The 26,120-nt window shown below is 45.1% G+C and overlaps 1 protein-coding gene, 1 non-coding gene and 1 pseudogene across 10 annotated transcripts in view; 2 read left to right on the top strand and 1 right to left on the bottom strand.

Annotated features, from left to right (window-relative positions):
• The first annotated feature begins 2,562 nt into the window (after positions 1 to 2,562).
• TRNAG-CCC lies at positions 2,563 to 2,635 on the top strand. The gene has a single exon. It is a non-coding gene; the product is annotated as a tRNA-Gly (tRNA).
• A 7,296-nt stretch (positions 2,636 to 9,931) lies between these two features.
• Positions 9,932 to 26,120, top strand: part of POU6F1 (POU class 6 homeobox 1) — a 28,800-nt gene continuing 12,611 nt past the window's right edge. The window contains exons 1-5 of one of the 9 annotated variants that reach the window (XM_027542891.1): positions 9,932 to 10,220; positions 12,227 to 12,285; positions 15,054 to 16,800; positions 20,170 to 20,263; positions 21,823 to 22,018. In XM_027542891.1, coding sequence (XP_027398692.1) covers positions 20,216 to 20,263; positions 21,823 to 22,018 — 244 coding nt within the window. In that variant the 5' untranslated portion in view covers positions 9,932 to 10,220; positions 12,227 to 12,285; positions 15,054 to 16,800; positions 20,170 to 20,215. Of the gene's footprint in view, positions 10,221 to 10,315; positions 12,286 to 14,866; positions 16,801 to 20,169; positions 20,264 to 21,822; positions 22,019 to 26,120 lie in introns of those variants that run through there. The other 8 variants (XM_027542888.1, XM_027542894.1, XM_027542896.1 and 5 more) reach the window with 8 other exon arrangements.
• LOC113893143 lies at positions 17,382 to 18,629 on the bottom strand (annotated as a pseudogene).

Below are 26,120 nucleotides of genomic sequence, written 5' to 3'. Positions count from 1 at the left end.
TCCCAGGAAAGAATACTGAAGTGGGTTGCCATTTCCTCCAGAGGATCTTCCCGGTCCAGAGACTGAACTCAAATCTCCTTCATTGGCAGGCAGATTCTTTATCACTGAACCACCAGAAAATCCCAAACTTACCTAGTGCTGTATGTCAGTTATGTCCATAAAACTGGAAAAAAATTAAAAAAAAAAATTTAAATAGCAAGTGATATGTACAGACAGTCCATAGAAAAGGAAATATGAATGGCTTCTCAGTTCAGTTCAGTCCAGTCACTCAGTCGTGTCCAAGTCTTTGCGACCCCATGGACTGCAGCATGCCAGGCCTCCCTGTGCATCACCAACTGCCAGAGTTTACTGAAACTCATGTCCATTGAGTTGGTGATGCCATTCAACCATCTCATCCTCTGTTGTCCCTTTCTCCTCCTGCCTTCAATCTTTCCCAGCATCAGGGTCTTTTCAAATGAGTCAGCTCTTCAAATCAGATAGCCAAAGTATGGGAGCTTCAGCATCAGTCCTTCCAATGAATATTCAGGACTTCCTTTAGGTTGGACCATTTGGATCCCCTTGAAGTCCAAGGATCTGCCTTCCAATGCAGAGGATGTGGATTTGATCCTTTGTCAGGGAACTAAGATCCCACATGCTGTGGCACAGCTAAGCCTGTGCACCACAACTACAGAGAAGCCTGAGCCCCACAAGGAAAGGTCCCGTGAGCCACAACTAAGACTCAACACTGCCAAATAAATCATTTTTAAACTATTTATTTTTGGCTGCGCTGGGTCTTCCTTGCTGTCTGTGGGCTTTGTCTTGTTGCAGAGAGTAGGGGCTACTCTCAAGTCGTGCTTAGTCTTCTCATTGTGCTGTCTTCTCCTGTTGAATCACACAGGCTCTAGAGTGTGGGCTCAGTAGTTGTGGTGCAGGGGCTCAGTTGCCTTACAGCGTGTGGAATCTTCCTGGACCAGGATGGAACCCATATCCTCTGCTTTGGCAAGCGGATTCTTAGCCACTGGACCTGGACGTCATTGCTTTTGCTCAGGCTTTCTCTAGTTGCAGCAAGCAGGTGCTGCTCTTCCTTGTGATGTGTGGGTTTCTCATCGCAGAAGCTTCTCTTGTGGAGCACAGGCTCCAGGCATGCAGGCTTCAGTAGTTGCAGCACATGGGCTCTAGAATGTGGGCTCAGTAGTTGTGATGCAAAGGCTTAGCTGCTTCAAGACATGTGGAATCTTCCTGGACCTGAGATCGAACCAGTTTCCCCTGCACCTTCAGGCAGATTCTTATCCTCTGTGCCACCAGAGAAGTCCCTGATTAGAGCTTCTTAATGTACCTTTATTGAACACCTACTCTGTGTTGGACTCTTCACTACTATTAACAGAAAACAAAAACACCTCCTAGTTCCCAGCACAAAGAGGGAGGGTGGAGGTTTGTGGAAGAATCCAGTCAGGCTCTGAAGCAACCTTTTCAAAGCTTTGGCTGGTCTTTGTGTAACTAAGGGAACAAAGATTACAAGATATATGACTCAGAAATGGATCCTCTTTTCTTATTGCTGGCAAGCCTTTGTAGGAGAAGCAATAACACTGCTCTGCATAATAATGTCAAGGCCTAACTCCACTGTAGCTGGGGAGCCTAGTAAATCCTGGGACAGCTTCTCTTCTTTTGGGATTCTGAGCAATTTTTATCCCTGTGAAATCCCAAACCACTTGTATCAGAATCACTTAGTGTTTATTAAAAATGCAGCGTAGTAGGGTGATTCTACCACATAACATTTGCTGGTTTGAGGGTTAAGCTTTCATTTTATTCTTCAAGGTGTGTGTGTGTTGTGTATGTGTGGTCCAAAAGTTATTTTCCAAAGGGCACTCAGAAGAGTAGAGCCTCATGTCCATCTCCATCTGGCCGAGGGACTGGAAGGGGTCTGAACTTGGGGTGCCAGCCTTTCTTGGACAAATTTTCTGGGTGGATTTTGTACTAGAGCTCATAGCGCCCACTCTATCCCTCACCCTCTGCCACATACTCACCTCTTCCAGACTGAATATGTCAGATTTAGGGAAACGTACTTCTGAATACGGGGCTCCCAGCTGGTGCTAGTGGTAAAGAATCCACCTGTAACGCAGGAGACCCGGGTTCAATCCCTGGGTTGGGAAGATCCCCTGGAGGAGGAAATGGCAACCCACTCCAGTATTCTTATTTAGGAAATCCCATGAATAGAGGAGCCCGACGGGCTACTGTCCATGGGGTCGAACAGAGTTGGACACCACTAAGCGACTGTGCACGCACACACTTCTGAGTAAAAGTGAGGAAGCAGAGGGAGGAAGGGCCTGGGCCCTCCCAGAAAGGAGTGGAGGTTTGAAGGAGGAGTTACTAGGGAGGAAAACTGACCTGATGACAGGGAGTCAGATTAGGGTTTGGGGTCCAGGCATGCAAAATCTGACCTGCTCATAAAAACTGAACTTCTTATCTGGTTTTCATTTGAATTACCTAGAAAGTTAAAATAAAAAATTTAATGCTTTCTCTTACTCATTGGAATTCTCTTTAGCTTTTTTCCCAACTCTTCAATAAAAACAACCTCGAGGGACTTCCCTGGTGATCCAGTGGCTAATACTCTGCACTCCCAATGCAGGGGGCCCAGGTTCGATTCCTGGTCAGGGAACTAGATCCCACATCCCCCAACTAAAGATCCCTCGTGCTGCAACTAAGATCTGACACAGCCAAATAAATAATTTTCTTTAAAAAAGAGCAACCGTATTTAGTCATGCTGGGGAGAACTCACAGATGTGCCCCACTGTGACTACAGCTGCATTTCATCCAGAGGAACCACACCAGACAACTAGCGGCCAGGTGAGTGACGCAGGATAGATGGAAACAGAGGATCAAGCGAAAGACTTGGGGGCACAGGCAAGCGAGAAGCCTTGCCTTCCATTCCATTTCCCCAAATAAATATACAGTTCCCACAGGGTATTTTGTTCTAGGATCCACCCCACCTTCACAGATACCAAAATCCAAGGCTGCTCAGATCCCTTATATAAAATGGTATTTGCCTAAAACCTCCACACATTCTCCTGTATAACTTGAAATCATCTCTAGATTACTTATAATACCTCAGTTCAGTCGCTCAGTTGTGTCCAGCTCTTTGCCACCCTGTGGACTGTAGCCCACCAGGCTCCTCCAACCATGGGATTTTCCAGGCAAGAATAGTGGAGTTGGTTGCCATTTCTTTCTCCATACAATGTAAATGCTATGTAAATTGCATAGTTTTAAATACTATGTAGTTGTAGATACTATGTACAAAGTTTGATTTGCAGCATATTCACCTTTTGCTTTTGGGGACTTTCTGGGATTTATTTTCCAGATATTTTCAATCCTTGGTGGATTGAATCCTCTGATGCAATACCCGTGGATAGTGGATGGCCAGCTGTGCTAGAGAGACTGCTACTGCTGCTGCTAAGTCGCATCAGTCGTGTCCTACTCTGTGCGACCCCATAGATGGAAGCCCACCAGGCTCCTCTGTCCCTGGAATTCTCCAGGCAAGAACACGAGTGGGTTGCCATTTCCTTCTCCAATGCATGAAAGTGAAAAATGAAAGTGAAGTCGTTCAGTCGTGTCCGACTCTTAGCAACCCCATGGACTGCAGCCTACCAGGCTCCTCCGTCCATGGGATTTCCCAGGCAAGAGTACTGGAGTGGGGTGCCATTGCCTTCTCCGTGCTAGAGAAAGGGGGCCTTTAAAATAGAGGAAAGTGATGACACTTGGGTTTCATATACATCATCTCATTTAATACTTAAAAAACTCTAGAAGTGTAATTCCCATTTTACAAATGAGAAACTACAGCCTAAAGAGGCCATCTTGCCCCCAAATGAAACAGCTAGTCAGTGACCATGATCAGATCTGAACCCAGATCTGTAGATCTGGCTGAATTATAATATCTCCTCCTGGATCCTGTGGCAGAGGAGTTTGGCAATCGTGGCAGTTAACTGCCTGTCCATTTGTTATTCTTTATTCTTTGGGTTATTTGATGCTTTCAAGCCTGTATTGCTTCTGAAGTTCACAGAAATAATAAAGATACTAAAAAGAGAAAATAATACAATCAGTGGTTCTTGGAAAACAATGTGAAATGCCTCTGGGAGTGGTAGGTTTCATTATTCCAGAGGATTTAGGAAGACAGTATAAAGAACATGGAATATGGAAGAAAACGGAGATCCCAGTCCTGCTCTGCTCACCAGCTGTTTGGCTTTAGACAAATCACTTAACCTCTCTGAGCCTGAGTTGTCTCATCTTGAAATTATTCCTATCTCACAGACATGGTATGAAGGTTAAATAATAACATAAATGGTAACACTTCTTAGGCTGCAGAATGCAATCTGTATCTTAATGTAAGTATGAAGTCTAAAAAAAATCTATCATTTGCTAAAGCTGCTCCTTTGTTGCAAGAAAGGGGACTCCTTTTGGACACTTCTGGACACAGTTTCTGTGGAAGCAGGAGTCAGAGGCCTTTAGCCAAGTTAAATGAATGATGGTTGATTCTGCCAACTTATTTCCTACTCCAAGTTTTCTTTTCCTCTTATCTACACATCTGCATGTCAGGAATAAAATTTTTCCCCTATGATATGATTTTTTTGATGGAAACTTCCAGACTTAGATGGGAGAGAGAAGAAGGGGGGAACAAAAGCCCACGTTTCTTCAGCATTTCAATCAACAACCTCATTTTCTTCTAACAGTTGAAGTGAACTTCTTATGAATAATGGATGATAACCTGATGAATATGCACACAGCCTATTATGCCTGTGAGGTTTGGTGAATAATTTATGAGCTAAAATGTTCCTTACCTTGTTACTGTACAAAAATTATGGGGAAAAAATCCATATTTACCCTTTGAGCTGGTAAGGTGATCTGTCAGAGTGACAGCAGCCCAGCAATAATTTTACATCATTGCTAAAATTAAAGTAAATAGATAAAATATATGCATTTCAGGGTGGGAAGTCTATAAAAAAGGGAGCATGCCCAGCCACACTCCTTGCCAAGCAAGTATTCCAGAACTCTGACTTCTCACCTTTAAATAGCCCTGCATTGTTACCAGCACTCAGGGATCTTCTCTTTGATGGTCCTTTTCCCCTCACAAGGACTTCAATATAACCAGTCAAGGTGAACGATAGCTTCCCTGTTTTATGAAAGCTGGCCAACTACAAGCCATGATGTAAAATTTAAGACATCAGAGATTTTTTAAAAAGAAAGTCCTAAAAGCTTTCAGAGAACAAGCAGGTAAACACAGTGGGGGGTGAGGGCGGGGCGGAAACCTGGCCCAGAAGCACTTGAAAAATGTATTTGCATTGCTGTCTTCCCTCACAGCTGAAAGATTTTTTCCCCTGCTGACCGGCCTGACTCCCTGCTGTATCATCCTTCAACTCACTCCCACCTGCCCAAGCCTCCTTCTCTTAGCAACAGCAAAGATGCCTTTAACCTGGTGATTGGCAGGAGGAGGGGCAAGATTAACTTGGCAGTTAAGGAAGGTGTCTGAGAAAATATATGTGGATCCTGGGGAAATTTGGTTGCTCCAGGGCAACTTTTGAAGATCTGAAACTGAGTCAGTCCTCAAACCAGGCAAAACAGGATTCTAGGGATTATCTACTTAGATCCCAAGAGCTTTCTAGGAATAGAGAGCAGGGCCAAGGAAGGCTCTTGCTGTCAACAGAGCATCCCTGATGGTTGGAGGAGACTCGGGTGAAAGACGAAACGCAAGGCCCTGTCCTACATCTGTTGGGTAAACCAATACATTCTCAGGAAACAGAAAGAAAGGGCTATTTACTACAAATTATGAGGTTTTTGAAACAATGATATAATTAAAATAATATTAATTTGAACAGTTCAGTATTATTCAAGAAGACTACTTAGAGGGGGTAAATCCTGAGGAGAGCTTGCAAGGAAAGAACAGCCCCAGCTGAATGGGAAGATTAGAGGTACATACGGCCAGGCCTTCCTGATTTGGGCCCTGCCTATCTTTCTAAGTTTATTTTATGAAGTTCTTCCCATCACTTGCTGTGCTCCAGTTTCTTGAACACCAGGTTCTTTCCTGTCTTATCACCTCTGCTGTTCCTTTGGTCTCCTGCCTATTTCACTTTTAAAAAATATTTATTTTTATTTGACTGCACCGGGTCTAAGTTGCAGCATGCAGAATCTTTAGTTGCAGCATGTAGGATCTAGTTCCCTGACCAGGAATTGAACTCGGGCCCCCTGCAATGGGAGTGCCGTCTTAGCCACTGGAAAATCAGGAAAGTCCCTATTCCATCTTTTAAACTTCGCCTTATATGTGACTTCCTTAGGGAGGCCTTCCCTGCCCCCAATGTGATTCTTTCTCATATCACCTTCTGGTTTCCTTCACCGTCACATGTAATGATATATTTGTGTGCTTATTTTTTTAACATGTGTTTCCCCAGAAGACTGTAAATTTCAAGAAAGCTGTTTTGTTTTCCACTGGACACTTAGCATCCAATCTAGTAGACAATAATATTTTTTGAATAAATGTAGGCTCAGAAGCACAGGAAGTGGGAGCAAAGGAGGAAAAAAAATGTACTGGGCTGAAGATACTATTGATGAGTTTTCTTTGGCACAGCATGTCACTGGTGACAGCTTCTCCCTATTTACTCATGGAAATATTTGTATTGTTGGCTTTTTCTCTGACTATAAAATGTATACTTATTCCAACAATCATATTGCAATATTTTTTAAAAAAAAAGACTATTTCAAGCATCAGTGAGGATGAAACAACTAGAACTCTCATACATTACTAGTAAGGATATAAATTGGTTCAGACATTTTGGGAAAGTATTTAGCTGTATCCGTGTTGAAAGTGTTAGTGGCTCAGTTGTGTCTATTCTTTGTCACCCCATGGACTGTAGCCTGCCAGACTCCTCTGTCCATGGAATTTCTCAAGGCAAGCATACTGGAGTGGATAGTCATTTCTTTCTCCAGGGGATCTTCCCAGCCCAGGGATCAAACCCAGGTGTCCTGCATTGCAGGCAGACTCTTTAATGTCTGAGCCACCAGGGGAGCAGTATCTATGGGGTTAGCCAAAAAGTTCATTCGAGTTTCTGTAAGATGTTACAGAAAACCCAAACCCAAAGTTTTTTCTTGGCCAACCCAATAAAAAGTTGAACATATACCCCAAACTTAGCAATTCCACTTCTCAGTATTCACCTAGGAAAAATAAGTGCATGTATTCATTTAGAGACTTATACAAGCATGTTTAGAGCAGCTTTTATGCATAAAAGACAAAAAGAGAAATTAGTCAAATGCCCATCAATAGTAGAATGGATAAATTGTGGTATAATTATACAATGGAATGTATACAGCAGTATAAAAGAACAAGGAATACTGTTAAACACAACAACATGGGTGCATCTCAAAAACATGTGTTGAGTAACAGAAACCAGACACAAAAGAATACACATCCTGTCTGACTCCATTTAGATGAATTTCAAGAACCAGTAAAATTAATCTATAGTGATAATTGGAAGTTTACCTATCAAGGAACACAGAGGAGTCCTCTCAGGTGTTGGAAATGCTCTATATCATATTGTGGGTAGTGATTTTATATATGTTTATAAAATATATATGTGTTGACATATAATAAAATGTAATTATTACAATTATGCCCAGGGTTCCCTCATTGCAAGCAGATTCATTACCATTTGAGCTACCAGGGAAGCCCCAGTTGTTATAAAAAATATTATATGTAAATAACATATAATCTATTTTATATGTAAATAATATGTGTAAATAATGTAATGTGTAGATAAAATAAATATTTTATGTATGTATAAATAATTCATCAATATGTACATTTAAGGTTTGTGTACTTTACTGTGTGCATGTTATAACCGATAAAAAATTTAGACCAACAAAAAAGTAATATATGTTCAGCATCAAAAATTTAGGCAGAAGAGTATACAATATAAATTTAAGGCTTCCTTTTTCCAAAGGAAACCACAATTACCATTCTCATGTATGGCTCCCTGAACCCCTTTGATCACATCCGTTTCTTTCTTCATACTGTCCCTGATATCATGCATTTGATTTATCTGTGTGTAGCACCAAACCATGTCACATAGACTAAGAGTTTTTGTCCTCATGTGACAACATTCAATAGCAATACTGAGCCTCTTTTTCACATAAACAGCAGTAGGAAATACAAAAATGAGTTGTCACCATCTGTGCTCTCAAGAAACTTACAGCCTAAGAGGAGGGACCATAGGGATAAAAGACCAAACAAAACCTTCAAGAACTGTAATACTGTCATGTATCAGTTTCACAAGCCCAGTTAAAACTACTGAACAGGTAATGATACCTTACAATTGTATATCAGTTAGAATTTTTCAAGATTCTTTCACATACAAGCTCACACAGTTAAACTTCTTGATCCCGTGAAGTAATGATAATAGAAAAGTAAGTAATGAAGTTAAATTACCTGCCTGAACTGTTAGTGGAAGGGTAGGGGCTAAACCCTAAATATCCTAACTTGGAATCCATGGGTTACTAATAGATCTGCCAAGTGCAGGTAAGGTTCTGGAAAAGTGTGTAGAGATGATCTCCCACCTGGTGCTGCTCCCCTCTCCTCCTCTCCCCTGCCTTTCAGTGTCCTTCCATGCGGAGGGGGGCGGGGGCGGTGAACAGTCTCCGGTGGGCTGAGGGCTCCACTTCCATTCTCCTCACATTACCTCTAACTCGTCTATGCTTACCTCATCAAAAGATAAGCCACCAAATCTGGGGGTGGGGGTGGGGGGGGGTGGCAGGGGGCGGGGAGCGGGCAGTAGATGGCGGGCCAGAGGGCAAGCAGCCCAGGCTGACGGCAGGCTGTCTCTAGGTCTCAAAGCTGGGACCCACAGTCGCTGGATTTACAAAGCCTCCCTCCTCCCCAATTCTTCTCTCATTCTTTCTCTTCCCCTTTGTTCTTCCAACTCCTTCCTCTTTTATTTGCCAACAACGTCTCAGTCCGTCTTCCCTCAGCCTCAAACAGTGCCTCTTTCTATCCCTTCCCCCTTCCCCACCTTCAGGAGCCTCTTAAACCAAACCCTTCCCGACATCACCACCACCAAAGCAGAACGCTGGGGTTGTTTTTTTTTTTTGCTCCATGCCACAGAACTTTGTCTATTTTTTTACATTTCCCCATCTACTTGGTCAAGAAAACAGGCAAGCTAGTCTCTAGACAGCTGCTATTGAGGTGTGTATATGCGGGCTTTCGGGTCCAGGCCCCGACGCCTCCCACCTCCCCACCACGTTCCCCCCGGGTGAGATGGAGCTCGGCCACAGCTGCTCCGGAGGTTGGTTGGGCGGTGGTTTTGGTCTGGCTGAGTTCCCTCCCTTTTCTCACAGTGGGGGCCCGGCCTGGGACTTGGGAATGGACACGAACTTGACTTTGAACGTTGAGCAGGGCAACTGACCAAGCTAGAGAGGACAGGGCGGCCGCTGGGAGTTACCGCCCCAACCCTAGGCTGACGGGAATGTGGCATAGGGTCCCCAGTTTGGACTTCTGTGCTCCCCACTCTCGCACCTTCCAAAATGAAACGACCTCAGGATGCTTCTCGGAGCGGGGCTGCGTGACCCACCCCATCGACTTTCCACTCCAGTCCGGGGAACTAGTCTGTGGGGCCTCTGAGAGCGGGGGTGGCAAGGGGCTGGGGTGCCCCCACCATCGCTAGTTCTCGGTTCCCCAGATCCCCTCCCTTCCCTGCCGGCCCGCCCAGCCCGCCGCCCCCGGCGGCTGGCGCGCGCGGTGCAGCATGCGGCAAAGCTCTTTGCATAAATTATGCTCATGACGCAGCAGCTAAAAAAATCCAAGTAGCAGAAGGAGGGAAAAAAAACGAGGGGGGGGAGGGAAAAGGGGGGGGCCGTGGAAGGGGGGAAAGGAAGAAAAAAATATATATATATATACCTGACCGCCCCCCCCCACCCACCCTGCTTCCCCTTCTCGCTTCCCAGCCGTCCCCCCTCCGCCCAGCGCAGCCCGCCGAGTCCCTTTCGGCTCTGGCCAGCCCGGGCTGGGGGCCCGGGGGCGGCGGCGGGTCCCGACCGGCTCCCGGGCCGAGCCGAGCCCAGCCAAGCCGCACTGGCTTCTTTGTCTGCGGGTGGCGGCTGCCCTGGCCCCCGGGCCCCGGCCCCCGGCCCCCTGGCCCGAGCTGTGAGATGAATCTCTAATCGGTGGCCGCCGGGCACCCAGGGCGAAGGCAGCTCGGGCTCGGGCTCCGGTAAGTAGCGGGGTCCGGGGCGGGGAGGGGTTTGCACAGAGGGGGAGGGGGCCGGGCAGGGGAGGTTTCGGGTTTGGTTAATATGCAATGCCCGTAATTAGCATAATTTATATATTTATGATAAAGAGAAAAAAAAATGCCGCGGGGCCGGGGCGCCGGGATGTTGGGCCGGGGCGACTAGGATCTCCGGGAGCTGAATGGTGTGTGGCCGCTCGCGGGAGGCCGGAGACCCCGGGGGCCGCGCCCTAGCTTTCCTGCCGGCCTGCGGGGACCGAGGGGAGGAGGGGGCGGCCGCCAGGTGGACCCCGTGGGGAGCTTGGACCTGGCCCCTCCCCATTTCTGCTCCGGGAGCCCAGGTTGGGTACGGACCACGGGGACGTTCTTTACCCAGCCCCTGTGGCGACCGCGAAAGGATTGTCGCCCCACTGGAGAACCCGGACGCCTGGGTTCCCAGCAGGCAAGGTCAAATGAGGCGGCCAGAGCCACCTGTCACAATTCTCTCCAACCACCAGACACCGGGAGGACTGGTGGGACTCGGGGTTAGGGACCTGGTACTGCTGGAAGGATGGGAGAGTGGTGGGAGGGTCACCGTCTAGCCGAGCACAAGCACTTCATAAATATTTAATAACAATATTATTATTAATAAATAGTCATCATAATGCACCCGCTATGTGCTCCCTGGGCATCCTCACCTGGCAAGGCCAAGGGAGCCGCAGGGCGCCTTGCAACCTCCACTTTCTCGCGTTGAGGTCCCCTACTCATTTGTCATTGGAACCCCCAAATCTTCGCAAGCCTCCGCAGCCGGCTGTGGGGAAAAATAAAACGCGGTTGTGAAGCCTGCCTAGACTAGTGGAAAGAAGCTCTTTGCGGAGAGCTGGGATCTGCTCTTTCAAATTCCTTGATCCCAAAGTAGAAGGCTGGTCTTCAATTGTTCATGAACATACTTCCCACCTCCCTTTTCTTGGTAATCCAAGGCAGCCACCGTTGACCAGCAGGGCCTTCTGAGGAATAATTCCATGTATTTTGTTTTGATTGAAGTCCAGCTTCTCAGGGTGTTATTTCTGTGATCTTTTATTTCTTTGCATATCTGCTGTAGACCTTCATTTATTTGTTCATTAGGGCGACAAAAATATCCACTCTGTGCCAACTCTGAACAATACAGACAGAATTTGCCCTGTCTTGGAGTTTTAATTTCAGTCTGATGGGTGGGATGGAGATGGGGACAGGCAGATCATAAACATGAAAAAAACAAGACAATATAGAGTGATTTGTGTCTGTGTGTGTGAGAGAGAGAGAGAGCGAGAGAGTGAGAGAGAGGAGATGGGTTATTCTCTTCTTGGAAGTACTACCTAGCAATTAAGAGATGACTCAGAAGAAATTTGCTTTTCTAAGGAGTCTTTGCATTATGAAGGAACATGGGACAAGATCATATCCCCCCTCCCCAAGATTTGCTCACTGTAAAGTCATAGTAGTAATCTTACATGTTTTTCATAACACTTTACAATTAAGAACAGTGCTTTACTTCAACTTAAAGCAATTACGTGTGCCAGGCCCTGTTCCAAAAGCTTTACATAAATGTTAATGATTTAACAATAGCCCATGAGGTGGGCACTGGAATTTAGCCCCATTTTACAGATAAGGAAACAGGCTGTGAGATGTTACCTTAAACAGAAGCGATACTCAATCTGAGTCTTCTGCCTTTAAACCCCAAGCTCTTTCTGTGTCAAAATGAGGGTCAGTGAGGCCACAGAGAGAATGGGACTCGGGAGAAACTGGCCAAATGAAGGAAGACTTGGGAATGAGGAGCTGAACTGGCACATTAGGAAGGGGTGAGTGTGACCAGGTTTCTTAAGAACTTAATACTACTTCTTTGAAATCATTTTTAAGTAGCCCTAGTATTGAAAATGAGGGCATGAAATTTGAAATAGGCTATGTATTTTGAGGAAAAGGTAGGAAATATGAGGAGACTAAAGGGTACGATCTGATATCATAATTTATGTTTTCAGCTCATATTCATTAACCTCTGTTGTGTACCAGGAATTTTATGAGGCTCTGGGATATCATGGTAAGTGGATATGCTTTCTTGGTCCTTAAAGTCTAGCAGGGGAACATACTTCTTGTTATTTACATTTATTTCACATTTATCCCTTCTATTCACCCTGCCAGGGATGAACCAAGTTTGGGTACAAGGGGATGGGGGGTGGGTGCAGAAGGAGAAAATAAATCTAAATGTGTCTTTATAAAACAAGTCTTTACTGTTTGAGTATATATGTCTAAAATTTACAAATGGTTGGTTGGGAAAGAAGTAAGTTTGTTCACTACTGTCCTGTCTTTTGCCCTTTTCTCTCCTTCTGGCCCATGTGTGTGACTAGCTAGTCTACCAATAGCTTGGCAAGTCATTTATCTCTGTCCATGAATTGGGGTTGGGGGAAGTAAATTGATTAGTGTTAATCGCTCAGTCATGTCCAACTCTTTGTGACCCCATGGACTGTAGCCCACGAGGCTCCTCTGTCCATAAAGGATTTCCCAAGCAAGGATACTGGAGTGGGTTGCCATTCCCTTCTCCAGGGCATCTTCCCAACCCAGGAATCAAATCTGGGTCTCCTACATTGCAAGCAGATTCTTTACCATCTGAGCCACCAGGGAAGCCCCAAAGTGAAAGTGTTAGTTGCTCAGTCATGTCTGACTCTTTGTAACCCCATGGACTGCAGCCCGCCAGGCGTCTCTGTCCATGGAGTTCTGCAGGCAAGAATACTGGAGTGGGTAGCCATTCCTTTCTCCAGGGGACCTTCCTGACCCAGGGATCAAACCCAGGGATCAAACCCAAGTCTCCTACATTGCAGTCAGATTCTTTATCATCTGAGCCACCAGGGAAGCCTGTTTTTATTTCTTGGCCATACCACAAGGCATGTGGGATCTTAGTTCCCTGAACAGGGATTGAACCCACACTCCCTGTGTTGGAAGCTCGGAGTCTTAACCACTGAAACAATTTGGAGCAGAATTGAGAGCTTCCGCTTTCCAGTGTGTCCTGATCCTTGGGGGCCAGAGCAGCCCCCATCAGCCTTCTTCCCATTTCCTGAATGAAGGCTTAGTGTGGTGTCAGGAGAATAGAAATCTGGGGCAGGTGATGTGACCTTGAAGTTTGAAGGTCATGGACTGTGCCCTTGGGCAAATCACCTGACCTCTCTCCACCTCCATTTTCCTATAGATAAAGATGGGGGTTATCGTAAGAATACAATGTTAAGCATTTTACTTGCATGATCTCATGAAAAAGTGAAAGTGTTAGTTGCTCAGTTGTGTCCTACTCTTTGCTACCCCATGGACTGCAGTCCACCAGGCTCCTCTGTCCATAGAATTCTCCAGGCAAGAATACTAGAGTGGGTTGCCATGCCCTTCTCTAGGGGATCTTTCTGATCTAGGGATTGAACCTGGGTCTCCCACATTGCTGGCTGATTCTTCACTGTCTGAGCCACCAGGGAAGCCCTAATCTCCTATCACCATTATAACAACCCCATAATGCTTGCCCATTTAATCAGCATTTTAAAGATAAGGAACTTAAACTTCAAAGAGATTCAGTCATTTGCCCAGGATGGCACAGCTATTTCATGACCAAGCTGGGATTTAATCTAGGTTTTTCTCCTAAGCCTATTCCATTATCTCTCTTTGATCATCAGCTTACTCTTCAATAAAAATGGGGATTGTAATAGCTAATTGTTATTTGTGCTTCATACAGTAATTCAAAGATAAGCTCTCTTATTATTTATCCCTGAAAAAAACGGAAGTAATCTGCCCGCTCGTCACACAGGTGGTCAGGCTTTACTATGTGTTTACTCTGTGGCCTCATGGGGCTGGTGTCAAAATTGAATAATAGTTAACAGTTCATATTTATTGAACCCTGACACAATTTGCTACAATGCCCAGTTATTCCTGTTTCAAATATGGTAACTGAGGCACCACCTAGGTTCCTAACTGCTGTACTAAATTTAAATGAGATAATATATGTAAGGGCTTCCTTGGTGGCTGAGATGGTAAAGAATCTGCCTGCAGTGTAGGAGACCCAGATTCAATATCCGAGTCAGGAAGATCCCCTGGAGAAGGGAATGGCTACCCACTCCAGTGTTCTTGCCTGGAGAATATGTAAATTTTTGTAATAGCTACCATCCTCTGAGCACTTACTATGTGCCAGTCGTTGATCTACACTTTTTAATGTGCATTAACTTATTCAGTCTTCACAATAGCCCTATGAAGTAGGTGCTATTACTCTCATTTTACAGATGAGGAAACTGAGGCAGAGAGGTTAAATAATTTGCCTGAAGTCCCACAGCTAGGGAATATCAAAGCTGAGATTGTGAACCCTAAAGTCTGTCTCCAAAGAATGCTCAGTGTAGTACTATGCATAAAGGGGCTGGGTCCCAATAAACTATTTTTAAAATTTATTTTTAAATTGAAGTATAGTTGATTTATAATGTTGTATTAATTTCCACTGTACAGCAAAGTGACTCAATTATACACACACATACTTTTTTTTAAATCTTCTGTTCCATTATCATTTATCCCAGGACCAACAAACTATTAATAATGATTAACAGTTTTTTATTAATCATTAATAGTATTTTTATTAATCATTAATAATGATTACTTTTCAGCAGATGGGAAGGGAAATCTATGTCCTGGGGCCAGAAATGGAGAAGGGTAGGAGAACATACAGAAAATCCATCAAGCAAATGAAAACTTGAAAGCTGTAGCAACCCACCTGAAGATTGATGGTTTAAGAACAGAGCAGATGATGCTTGCATGCAAGAGGGGATGTCATCTTGTGTTCCTTTGCATCAGGTACAACTGCATGGACCATGATGGAAGTCATAAGAAGTGGAGGGATTCTGGGTGCACTGGAAGGGAGAGCCAACAGGATTTGAAGAAATCAATATAGATGGAAATATAAGAGCAAAGGCAAGGATGACAGCAAGGTTTTCAACCTGAGCACCTGTGGAAGGATGAAGCTGCCATTTGCTGAGATGGGGAAGGCTGCAGGCAGGTGGAGCTGGTTTGGGGTGCAAATCAGGAGTTTGATTTTGAATATGTGAAGTATAAGATCTTGTAAGCAATCAGTAGGTAGTTGGATTATATGAGTCTGAAGTTCCCAGGTGAGGTCTCAGCTGGTGGCTGACAGGCTGGGTGCGACCACCTCAGGAAACCATCCTTGTCTGGATGATCCGGCTCAACTCCAACTACTAGTCTGTACTAATCTGCTTCCTGCTTCCTGTCCTTGTGACCTTTTTAGATGGCAGCCCTGCAGGAGGTAAGTTGGTGCACGATTTAAATATAGAAGTGATGTAGAGCTGGAGATGCTGATGTCAACAAACAATCTCATGTGAGAGGATTATGTCAAAAATTTGAAAGGTAATTTCCCATAACAAATGTGACTTTCAATTAAATACCAGTGAAACTCATTCCATTCATTCCTTTAATCCATGCGGAATACTCTCCACCCCTCAAAATGACTATAGTGAGAGGTACTTTACCTCTTGGAAACCTGAACCACATTAAGTATATATAAAGTGATTAAAATCACAGAGATGAGTCTGCATTAAAAGTCTGAATCTCATACAACAAATTCCATTTTCCTCTACATGTCACAAGATGCTTCATGTACTATCAAATTGTATGTCTGAAACACATGCCACCCTGGAACAAGGGGCAAAGGACCATATAAAAGTGCATTAGATATCCCTTCAGTGTATCTTCTGCCACCCTCTATTCATCCACCATGACACTTAAACACACTATATTGTCGTTATCTTTTTATTTCCTCGATGCCCATATTAGACTGTTGACTCCTTAACAAAGCTGGAGAACATGCTTTTCCCCCCACTGTATCCCAGTGCCCAGCACATAGTGGCCACTGAAGTATTTGTTGAATAAACAAAGGACAAAGCATTTCAGGATTTTTCTTATAGGATCTCAGGCTATTCTAGGGGGTTCTGATTTGTTTTAGACTTCATTGCTCCTCCTGGGTGTCTTGGAAGATTACCTTAAGCCCAAAGCAGTTCCCAAAGGAAAATGATAAATAGAACCAGGTCCTCTAACTCAGTATTTCTGCCACTAAGAGTCCTGGATGGTCCTGGACCTCTGGATTTTTGGGTTGGAGACAAATACCTCAGGACCTGCTGTTTATCCTCCTGAGGCTGCCTGTGTTTTTAGATGCTAGCACAGGAAAGCCAGGGACAAGTGAGCCATCTGTAAGCCTTGCCAGGTTTGATTCAGGTATTTTTCAAACTCACTCACTGAAGAAAGAAGGCAAAGGGGCATGCTGTGGCTGGGCACTGGCTCCTGTCCCAGCTTTAACCAAAGCAGCTCTGCTGTGGTCTATGTATGCACCGGGGTTCTACTCCTGGGGTAGTATAGGAGCCCCTTCTCTCAAAACTGACAGGTGATCGTCTCTCTTCATTGCTGTCAGGCTGTGGACACTGCATGATATCATGAGCTCCAAGGAGGCAGGCCATCCAGATGTGCTATTTACTACAGTCACTGGAGTGAAACCCCTAAAACCCCTGGGGTCAGCCAGCAGTTGCACTCCTAGGTATATACCCCCAAATTGAAAACAGGTGTTCCAACAAAAACTCATGTACAAAGATTCATAGATGCAATATTTGCAGTAGCAGAAAGGTAGAAACAACCAAAATATCCATCAGCGGATGATTCAATAAACAAAATATGGCATATCCATACCGTGGGATTTTTTTTTTTTGACATATGAGTTTAATTATGTGCTAGACTATCCAGATGGAAATATGTGATAAGTGGATGGAAACAAGAGTCATAAAATAAGAGAGGCCGGCATTTTTAGACCCATTTAAGTTTAGACATTTATAAGGTTGGACCGTTTTTTAACATTTACAGTAAAAAAAATTTTTTTTACCACAATAAACAGAACAATGTATTAAAACTGACTTCCAAAATCGTCCAAATTATTTTTTAATCGCTATTTAAATTTTTCACATATTTATTTAAATGTTTCCTTTGGCAGATTTCTCCAAAATACTGAAACCTTGTTTTAGAACTTGGTTTATATTTGGATAATAACAAGCTTCATAAATTGGTGTTCATCAGGATACCTTTCTCTAAGCTCTAGTGGCTTATACCTTCTCTTTAAAATGTGCAAGTATCTTTTTTATTATGTTGTCATTCTCAGAGATTCTCTGGAGAAAGAATTATGAATGAAACTCTTATGAATTCATCTTCATTTCTGTTACACTGGAGCAATTTATCACCTTAGCCACAGTGATCTATCAACTGGATGAGGTTCAGTTTCTTGTCCTTTGGGGACTTGTTTGATGGCCCCTCACAAAGCAACATCTAGCTACAGTGTCTTTGCTTCCTTATTAACAATTGTAACTGGGACAGGTCGTTCTTTGAGTGATACATTTTGACTAGTTTTACCCTCTGAAGTTCTCTGGAATATCCTTCACGGATTTGGTGGATTTGGCTTTTTCTTCATTTAATCCTTGTTTGGAAATATTCTCATTCACAAAATCATTTTGCAGGACCTTGCATAACCCAATATCCAGTGATTTAGATTCACATGCAACCCACTCCAGTACTCTTGCCTGGAAAATCCCATGGATGGAGGAGCCTGGTGGGCTGCAGTCCATGGGGTCGCTAAGAGTTGGAGAGGACTGAGCGACTTCTCTTTCAGTTTTCACTTTCATGCATTGGAGAAGGAAATGGCAACCCACTCCAGTGTTCTTCCCTGAAGAATCCCAGGGACGGGGGAGCCTGGTGGGCTGCCGTCTCTGGGGTCGCACAGAGTCGGACACGACTGACGTGACTTAGCAGCAGCAGTTTTTGTTTTTGGTTGCGCCGTGTGGCATGCGGGATCTTAGTTCCTTGACCAGGGATCCAACCTGCACCTGTCTCCCCCTGCCACCCCAGACTGGAAGTGCAGAGTCTTAATCACTTGATCACCAGGGAAGTCCTGCAGCAATATTCTTTAAAGTATTTTTCAAATATAAACTTTCTTCTAACTCACTATGTGTTTAAAATTTTCTTGAAATTCCAAACAGTTTTTCTTTTGCTAAGGATCCTGTCTTCTCTGAAAAGATCTGATTGTTTTTTTCATTCTCGACTTTGAGATGCTTCACCACTCCATTTATTTATGAGAATTAAATGAAGATCTTGTTTTCCTTAATCGCCCTTTAAGCGCTACACTCATAGGTTGTGTTCTTGAACTATGCATATGGGGAGGTGGTGGATTGGCACAGACCTGCAGAGTGCTGGGTAAAGTCACAGCTGAGTCTGATGGACTTTCCATCTTGGAAACGAAGTCTTGGTTTACCTGTGCCTCTGTCTTCCCTGGAGAGTGAAAGAGTCTATACAATGAAATTTTATCCAGCTGTGTAAAGAAATGAAGCGCCGATACATGCTATGGATAAACCTTGAAAATATTCTGCAAAGTAAAAGAAGCCAGACACAAAAGAGACCCAATATCAAATGATTCCATTTATTAATACATGAAATATTAGTGTTAGTCTCTCAGTTGTGTCTGAGTCATTATGACCATGGACTGTAGCTCGCTAGGCTCCTCTGTCCATAGAATTCTCCAGGGAAGAATACTGGAGTGGGTAGCCATTCCCTTCTCCAGGGAATCTTCCCAACCCAGGAATTGAACCCAGGTCTCTGCATTGTAGGCAGATTCTTACCATCTGAGTCATCAGGAAAGCCCATATGAAATATTGAGAACAGGCAAATCCAAAGAGAGAAAGCAGATTCATGATTGCCACAGGCAAGAAAAGGGAGTAACCGCTAATGGGCATGGAATTTCCTTTTGGAGGATGAAAATGCTCTGGAGCTAAACAGTGGTGATGGTTGCACAGCACTGTAAGTGTGCTATAAGTGTACTGAATTCCATCGAGTTGTACATTTGATGTCATGTGAATTTTACCTCAATTAATCAAATGACAACAACAAAAGGAAGCCCAATGAAACAAACCCAGAGGTAGAAAAGGAGGAGGAAGAGAAAGTGAGGAATCTAGAACACTTCTCCGAGCTGAGTGTCCTCATCTGTAACATGGTGATGCTAATGTTCACATACCCCAGCTGGCATGAGTAGTACGTGAATTAGTATTCCATAAAATGCTTAGCACAGTGGGCACTCAGAATAAAAATGTTAGTTGCTTCTCTGTTTCAGTGTCTAAAACCGGTTGTCCTAGTCATTACCTTTATTTCTTGTGACTGTGGTTCGTGGCTCCAGCCAGACCATTTGTTCTTGTAAGGTCTTCTCTCCTCACTGCATGTGGCCGCTGCTCCACCATCTGGTATGTTGTCCTGCCTCCCACGTTAAAGGCCAGTGTGGTTCTTGGGCCACTGCCACAGAAACCCCTGAGGGACCCACCTATTGAATCAGACTCCCTGGAGATGTTTGGTCTGGGAAAATCGGGGTGGGGGAGTCTGCAGTTTTAATGTGTTCCAGGCGCATTAAAGTCTGAGACAACTGTTTCAATTTATTCCTATGTTTGCCATCTCTTCCGGGGGAAGTCTTCTCAGACCCCTTCCCTGAGAATTGCTCTGATACCCAGAGTGCTCCTTACTTGTGTCTGGTTCTGAGTGTCTGGGTCAAAGTCACTTTGGGTCAAAGTCACTTTGGGCTCTGCTGGGTCTGCTCTTTCCCACTGGACTGGGGAACTCCCAGGGATAGACGTCTGGCCCCTCCCCATTCCTCCTGTTACCCTGGCTCCTCCTGAGTGTAGGTTGTCCTAGGGTGCCGCAGGAAGTCAGACATTTTAATTTTAAAATCCTTAGAATCCTATTGCCTTCACTTCTACACATACCTGAGAGAACTTAGCTTCTCTCTCTTCCTACCATTCTACTTCTGACTTTCTGAGATGATATGGAAATTGTCTTAACATTGTCACATCAGCCTTTGCTTTTCCCATCTCATCTCACCCTGCAGAATGTGTAGGTGTGGGCCAGCCCCCACCCCAGCCTGACAAGTGACCATGGATCCTGGAGCCGGGCCAGACTCATCTCTGACTGTCAATGAGCAGGTATCTTTTGGAGCAGGAAGAGGTAGGGGTGGGGAGGGGGATGGTGATGGACGGAGGGGTGTGGGCAAAGAGGAAAACTCCATAAAGCGCCTTGTCGTCTGTTCCTTACCAACGTTCATGGTCACTTCACCCATCCAGATGTGGTTGCCAGCTAGGATTTTTCAGGGGCTGGGTTTGGGGACTTTAGTGGTGACTTTAAAAAGTGAAATATGTGTAAGTTAATATGGGGAAAGATTTGGATATCAGGGAACTTATTTATTTTTCTTGGTTATATATCATTTTCTAATTTTTCCTTCAATGACCTTTTATTACTTACGTAAAATTTTTTTTAAATTGGCCATACCTGTAGCTTGCAGAATCTTAATCTCCTAACCAGGGATCCAACCCAGGCCCCTACTAGCTGGCCGTGAGAGTACCAAGTCCTAACAACTGGACCTCCAGGGAATTCCCTTATGTATTTTTTATGCATTTTTAAAAGGAGAAAAAAAGATTAACATCTCTTAAAATGTAATTGGAGTAAAGTTTCTCATAGTCAGGTTTGAGTCAGAAAGGAAACTGCTCGGGAAGGTTATTTCACTCATACTCCCCTGATGGGTCACATAGCTGCTTTTTTCCAACAGAGTCTCTGGCTGGATCCAGTTTTCAGTCCCAAGGAGTGTGTTGTGGGAGTGGCTTTGGCCCCAGGAGAATCACAGGGAAGGCCTGATACAGAGCTTTTTAATGTACAGGGTGTCTCTGATTCTTGAAAGACCCAAGTGGAAGCATGTCAGTGCTGGAGGTAAAGCACTAAGCTGGCTGAGCAGGAAGGAAGACCCAGTGTTCCAAGGAGGCCCAGGGGCCACCCGCATTGCTGGGCACAGGGGCTCCCCTCGAGGAGGTGCAAGGTTAGAGCATGCACACACCAGATGGCACGCTGGAGCTGCAGGTCTACAGGGTACAAAGCTCCAGTCCAGGAGGGCCAGCGACAGGCCGTGCGTTCAGAATTCCTGACCCTCTTGCTTCAAGAAATTAGCTTGCAAGGAAATCATGGCCTCTAACCTCAGGGTTTTGGACATTAAGGAACCATGAACTTCAGAAGTTCCTCAGCATCCTGGAGCATTCATTTTCCATTCCTGTAATGTTTAGAGGGACATGCAGAGGGCTTCCTGTCTTGTCCCAGCTGAAGCTGTGGGTCCTGTGTTAGGGGTCATCGAAACCACACTCCAGTATCCTAGCAGCCAAGAAGACATCCTGGCAAGGTTGTGAGTGAGGCCATTTACCAGTCCCTGAACTGAGAGCAAGAGAGGAAGCAAATAGAAATGTCTTCAAGTGGTTTCACTCAGTGGGACTTTTTCTAGCTTGTGTTAGACCCTTCCCCCTGTCACCAGGGCCTGCTCTCTCCTAGCACTTCCTTCCCTGGAATCAGGGAGTTCCAGGCTCTGGGGGTTCTCACAGAGTACACAGTCCTCGGGACAGGAGGTCTACAATCTAAGATACTCTGTCCTCTCTGCCTCAGTCACACCTAGAGCTCTAGCTCCCCAGAGGCTCTATCAGCCTCTTCTCCTCTCCTCTGTTCACAGGTCATCGTGATGTCAGGCCATGAGACCATCCGAGTTTTGGAGGTTGGAGTGGATGCCCAGATCCCTGCTGAGGAGGAGGGCAAAGCGCTGGAAGCTGTGGCCACTGAGGGCTCCCAGAGTGGAGGCCCTGCTGAAGCTGGTGAAGCTGCTGGTGAAGCTGGCCCAGACAACCCAGACTCCTCCATGGAGGCAACTGGTATGAGGCCACTGCTCCCAGGGGCCATTGCTCCACCTGAGTCCCTTCCCGTGTTCCCCCTGGGGAGCTAGCATGAATCCCAGGGGGCTAGGTGGCTTTAGGGGTGTGTTGTCTTCCTATCCACTGGGCAGGCCTCTGGTCACAGCCTGCGCTGCTGTTCAGCTCCTAGACCACTCCTCAATCCCTGGAATGAGGGACCATTTTCAGTTATTTACAGACCTAAACTGGGGTGGGTCAGGGTGAGGTGGGAGGAGAGTGGTGGGGCTCAGCTGAGGGGATTGCATTTTCTTTATTTTCAGACAAGGCTTTCCTGGGGCCCCTGCTGCAGCAGAGGGAAGCGAGAACAAGCAACATGTTCCCTTGCTTGCTCGCTCCCTGAGGGAGGACCAGCTTGTTCCTTATATGGGGTGAAGGTAGGGATGTGTCCAGGGGTCAGGCTGAAGGGGTGGCTTAGGTATTTTGCCCATCCCTTAGGTGGTGTGTGCAGGGGGCATGCACAGTCCTCTGCTTTTGCTCTAAGCTCTTCAAAAGTGGCGGTTGGGTTTTTTGATCTCTTTGATTTTTTGTTCAGAATTTGCCATAACTGCACACACACACCAAGGGGACTGAATTAACCTCAGAGAGGGCTCCCAGGTCTAAACCAGACCCTCAGGCTCAAGGCAGAGAGGACTTAACCTTTAGGGTACTACCAGCCCTTGCAAATCAGTACCTTTTATGGTAGAGCTGGGAGGTGCAGGAGCTGGGAATGGAACAGCATCTTACCCACATTGGGCTAAGAATGTGTTAGGGAGGGCCTTGTAGAATCACAGCTTCTCACTCCTGGCTAGACTGACACGCATCTAGCCTGGTGGGCTTATCTGGGCTGTTTTTCTCCAAAGGAGACTTTAGGGCATGAGTTTGATTCTCCTGCATGGGGAATGGATGTGGCTGATTGACTCACACTGTCTTCCCTAATGATCCTGCAGTACAGCTGTGAGACGACCAGGCTGTTCTAAAAGCTGGCACTGGTTGTAGGCACTGCTTTCTGGGCACAGGGTACCCTTTCATTGACCTTGCAGAGTAGACATCTCTTTTTGCAGAAAGCCTGGGGCCTCCTTTGCCAGTTCCCCCAGAAAGCCATGGTTCATCTCTCCTTGCCTTCTGCTGAACTTCACCACTTCCCTAGATTGGTGATCTGGTTGGGGGAGGTGGGGTGGGCCAAATGGAAGAGCCATGAAGAAAGCAAAGAGAACAGAAAACAGATGAAAACACTTCAAGATCTCACCTCCCTTGCTGTACTTGCAGATCGGTATATAGGTCCATTTTGGGACCCTGGTATTTTATGTTTTCTCCTTTTGAGTAAAGGAATGGCAAGACACATGACCATTTTCCCCAGCCTGGTGATGTTCTGCTTCCTTGTTGAGGAAGTGTCCTGGGCCAGTGTCCTGGTGACCAGGCAGGAAAAACAAGGATTCTCCATCTCCGCCACTCTTTCCATTCCTTTCCATTGTGAGGATGGAGCCCCTTTTCAGGAACTCTGGGAGGTTTTCCAGGTTTGTCCACAGTTCTTGTGTGTGTGTGTGAAGTTGCTTTAGTCATGTCCAACTCTTTGTGACCCTATGGACTGTAGCCTACCAGGCTCCTCTGTCCATGGGATTCTCCAGGCAAGCATACTGGAGTGGGTTGCCATGCCCCAGGGGATCTTCCCGACCCATGGATTGAACATGGGGTCTCCTGTGTCTCCTGCACTGCAGGTAGATTCTTTACCACTGAATCACCAGGGAAGCCCCCCACAGCGCTTCCCTTTCTTTTTTACCCTTTTATCCATCTTCCATATCTCATTTCCTCTAGTGCCTTAATTCTATTCCTTACCCAAAACGTACTCTCAGAAATGGATCCAAAACCAGTAATTTACATCTTAGCATGAGTGTTCATGGTAGTGTGCATCTTCTTCCAGAAGTTTATCTAATTAAGCCTTCATTAAAGTCTTCTTTGTAAAGGAATTTTAGTCATGGTCAAGCAGGCAGGGGAGGTATGTTGGTAGTAATTCCTAAGAAGTTGCCAGCTTAAATTGTAGCTTTGATAGAACGTTTCTGCATATGAAATATTGAGAAGGGTTTCCTCTTAAAACTAAGTAATAGGAAACTTTTTCCAGATGAAAAAAGAACCTAGTGATTTGTGCTACTCCATTCCCCAGACCTTGTTACACATACATATTTTTATACGTGTGGCCCCCGAGGACAGGCTAGGTAGTATGACAACTACCACCATATTATTTCATATTCTGTGTCCTTTATTAACAGATTCACTCACTGATTTTGGCTTTGGCTATTATCAAACTCCCTGGTTTTTTCATTTTCATAAACAGCTGCTTTGAATGGCCCTTTAATTCTATTTTTCTTTGAGGTGTAGTCCACTAAAATTCCTTTTGAAGAGAAATGAATTGTTTACACAGTAGGAAATCATTACATGGAAAAACACACAAAACCTTGCTATCAATGAGAGGAAAAGTAGTTGGCAAAGAGGTACCATCTATGCCTCTGAAGCCAGAAAAAGAAATCGTGATGAAGTCGAAACTGGGTGGTGCTGTGGAGAAACAGGGACATTGTTGATGGTTCTGCAGATTGGTTCAGTCTTCCTGAAAAGCAGTCTAGCAGGAAGCAAAAGACAAAAACCTAAATGTAGGTGAATCCTAGGCCCCATAGTCCCACTCTGGAAACATATCCTAATGAAATGACTTACTTCTTCAGGTGGTAAGCTTTCTTCACTCATGCTTGTTACATGTCCATTTCCTCAGTTTCCTTTATAGGTTTCATCACACTTAAAAAAAAATAAACAGTAGCTGGTATTGTTGCTTGTTTTTATTTATTTATTTGGTTGTGTTGGGTCTCAGTTGCAGGATGTTGGATCTTCGTTTTCCTTCACTGTGGTGCATGGACTCTCTAGTTATGGCACACGGGTTCAGTAATTGCAGTGCCTGGGCTTAGTTTCTCCACAACACTTGGAATCTTAGTTTCCCAACCAGGGATTGAGCCCGCATCCTCTGCATTGCAATGACACTTTGTCAAGTGAAATATTTTTTGAATTCTCAGAGGTTCAGATTATCCTTATCTTCTCTGATTTTTTTCAACAGTTAGAAATATATTTCCCCTTCACAGTGGACATAAATCTGCCATTTGGTTTTCTTTGGTATTTTATATGGTTTTTGTGGTTGCTTGTCTCTTTCATCCTTGAAGCAATCTGGATTTTTAAATTGTATACTGTGAATAGTCCTGGCTTAGGTTGGTGCCTTTCCAGATTAAAACAAGAGCTGGGAATGCAGGCTTGGAAGGTTCTGTAGTTCAGTGGTTCCCATTTTGTCCGTGTGTATCACAAGGGAGCTTAAAAGAAAGAGAGAGGTGAGGTTGCCGGCCTCCACTCCTGGACATTCTGACTCAGTTGGCCTAGAATAGGGTCTGGAAACCTATGCCCAGCCAGCATTAAGAAGCCACTCATCTGGTCTAACACCCAACACCTAGACTCCCTGTAATGTCTCACTATATATTAAATAACCCTTCTCCATATTGTTATGTGACTTTGAAGAATTTTTCTGCTAGGGGTCCCTACCTAACTAACTCTCACTTGGTTGAAAAGCTACAATTCATGGGAAGCTCCTTTGCTGCTGCTGCTGCTGCTAAGTCACTTCAGTCATGTCCAACTCTGTGCGACCCCATAGATGGCAGCCCACCAGGCTCCCTTGTCCCTGGGATTCGCCAGGCAAGAACACTGGAGTGGGTTGCCATTGCCTTCTCCAATGCATGAAAGTGAAAAGTGAAAGTGAAGTCACTCAGTTGTGTCCGACTCTTAGTGACCCCCATGGACTGCAGCCCACGACTCCTCGGTCCGTGGGGTTTTCCAGGCAAGAGTAGTGGAATGGAGTGCCATTACCTTCTGCAGGGAAGCTCCTTTAGAACCTCCTAAAAGCTGCTCATCAGACTTCAGACCTCAAGGAACAGCAGAGAAAAGTTATCTTGGAGAGCCCCGGGATCCTGAGTGTGGCCCTGACATGTCACTTCCTAGGCTTCACCCTGCAGAAATCCTGCCCTTTCCCTGAGCCAAAACTGCATCCCCAAAGTAGCCTGGG

This window comes from Bos indicus x Bos taurus, chromosome 5 (genome assembly GCF_003369695.1).
Source record: "Bos indicus x Bos taurus breed Angus x Brahman F1 hybrid chromosome 5, Bos_hybrid_MaternalHap_v2.0, whole genome shotgun sequence".
In the NCBI taxonomy this organism is placed as follows: Eukaryota; Metazoa; Chordata; class Mammalia; order Artiodactyla; family Bovidae; genus Bos; species Bos indicus x Bos taurus.
The sequence above is the reverse complement of the archived record's forward strand: the minus strand, read 5'-3'. Positions and strand labels throughout refer to the sequence as shown.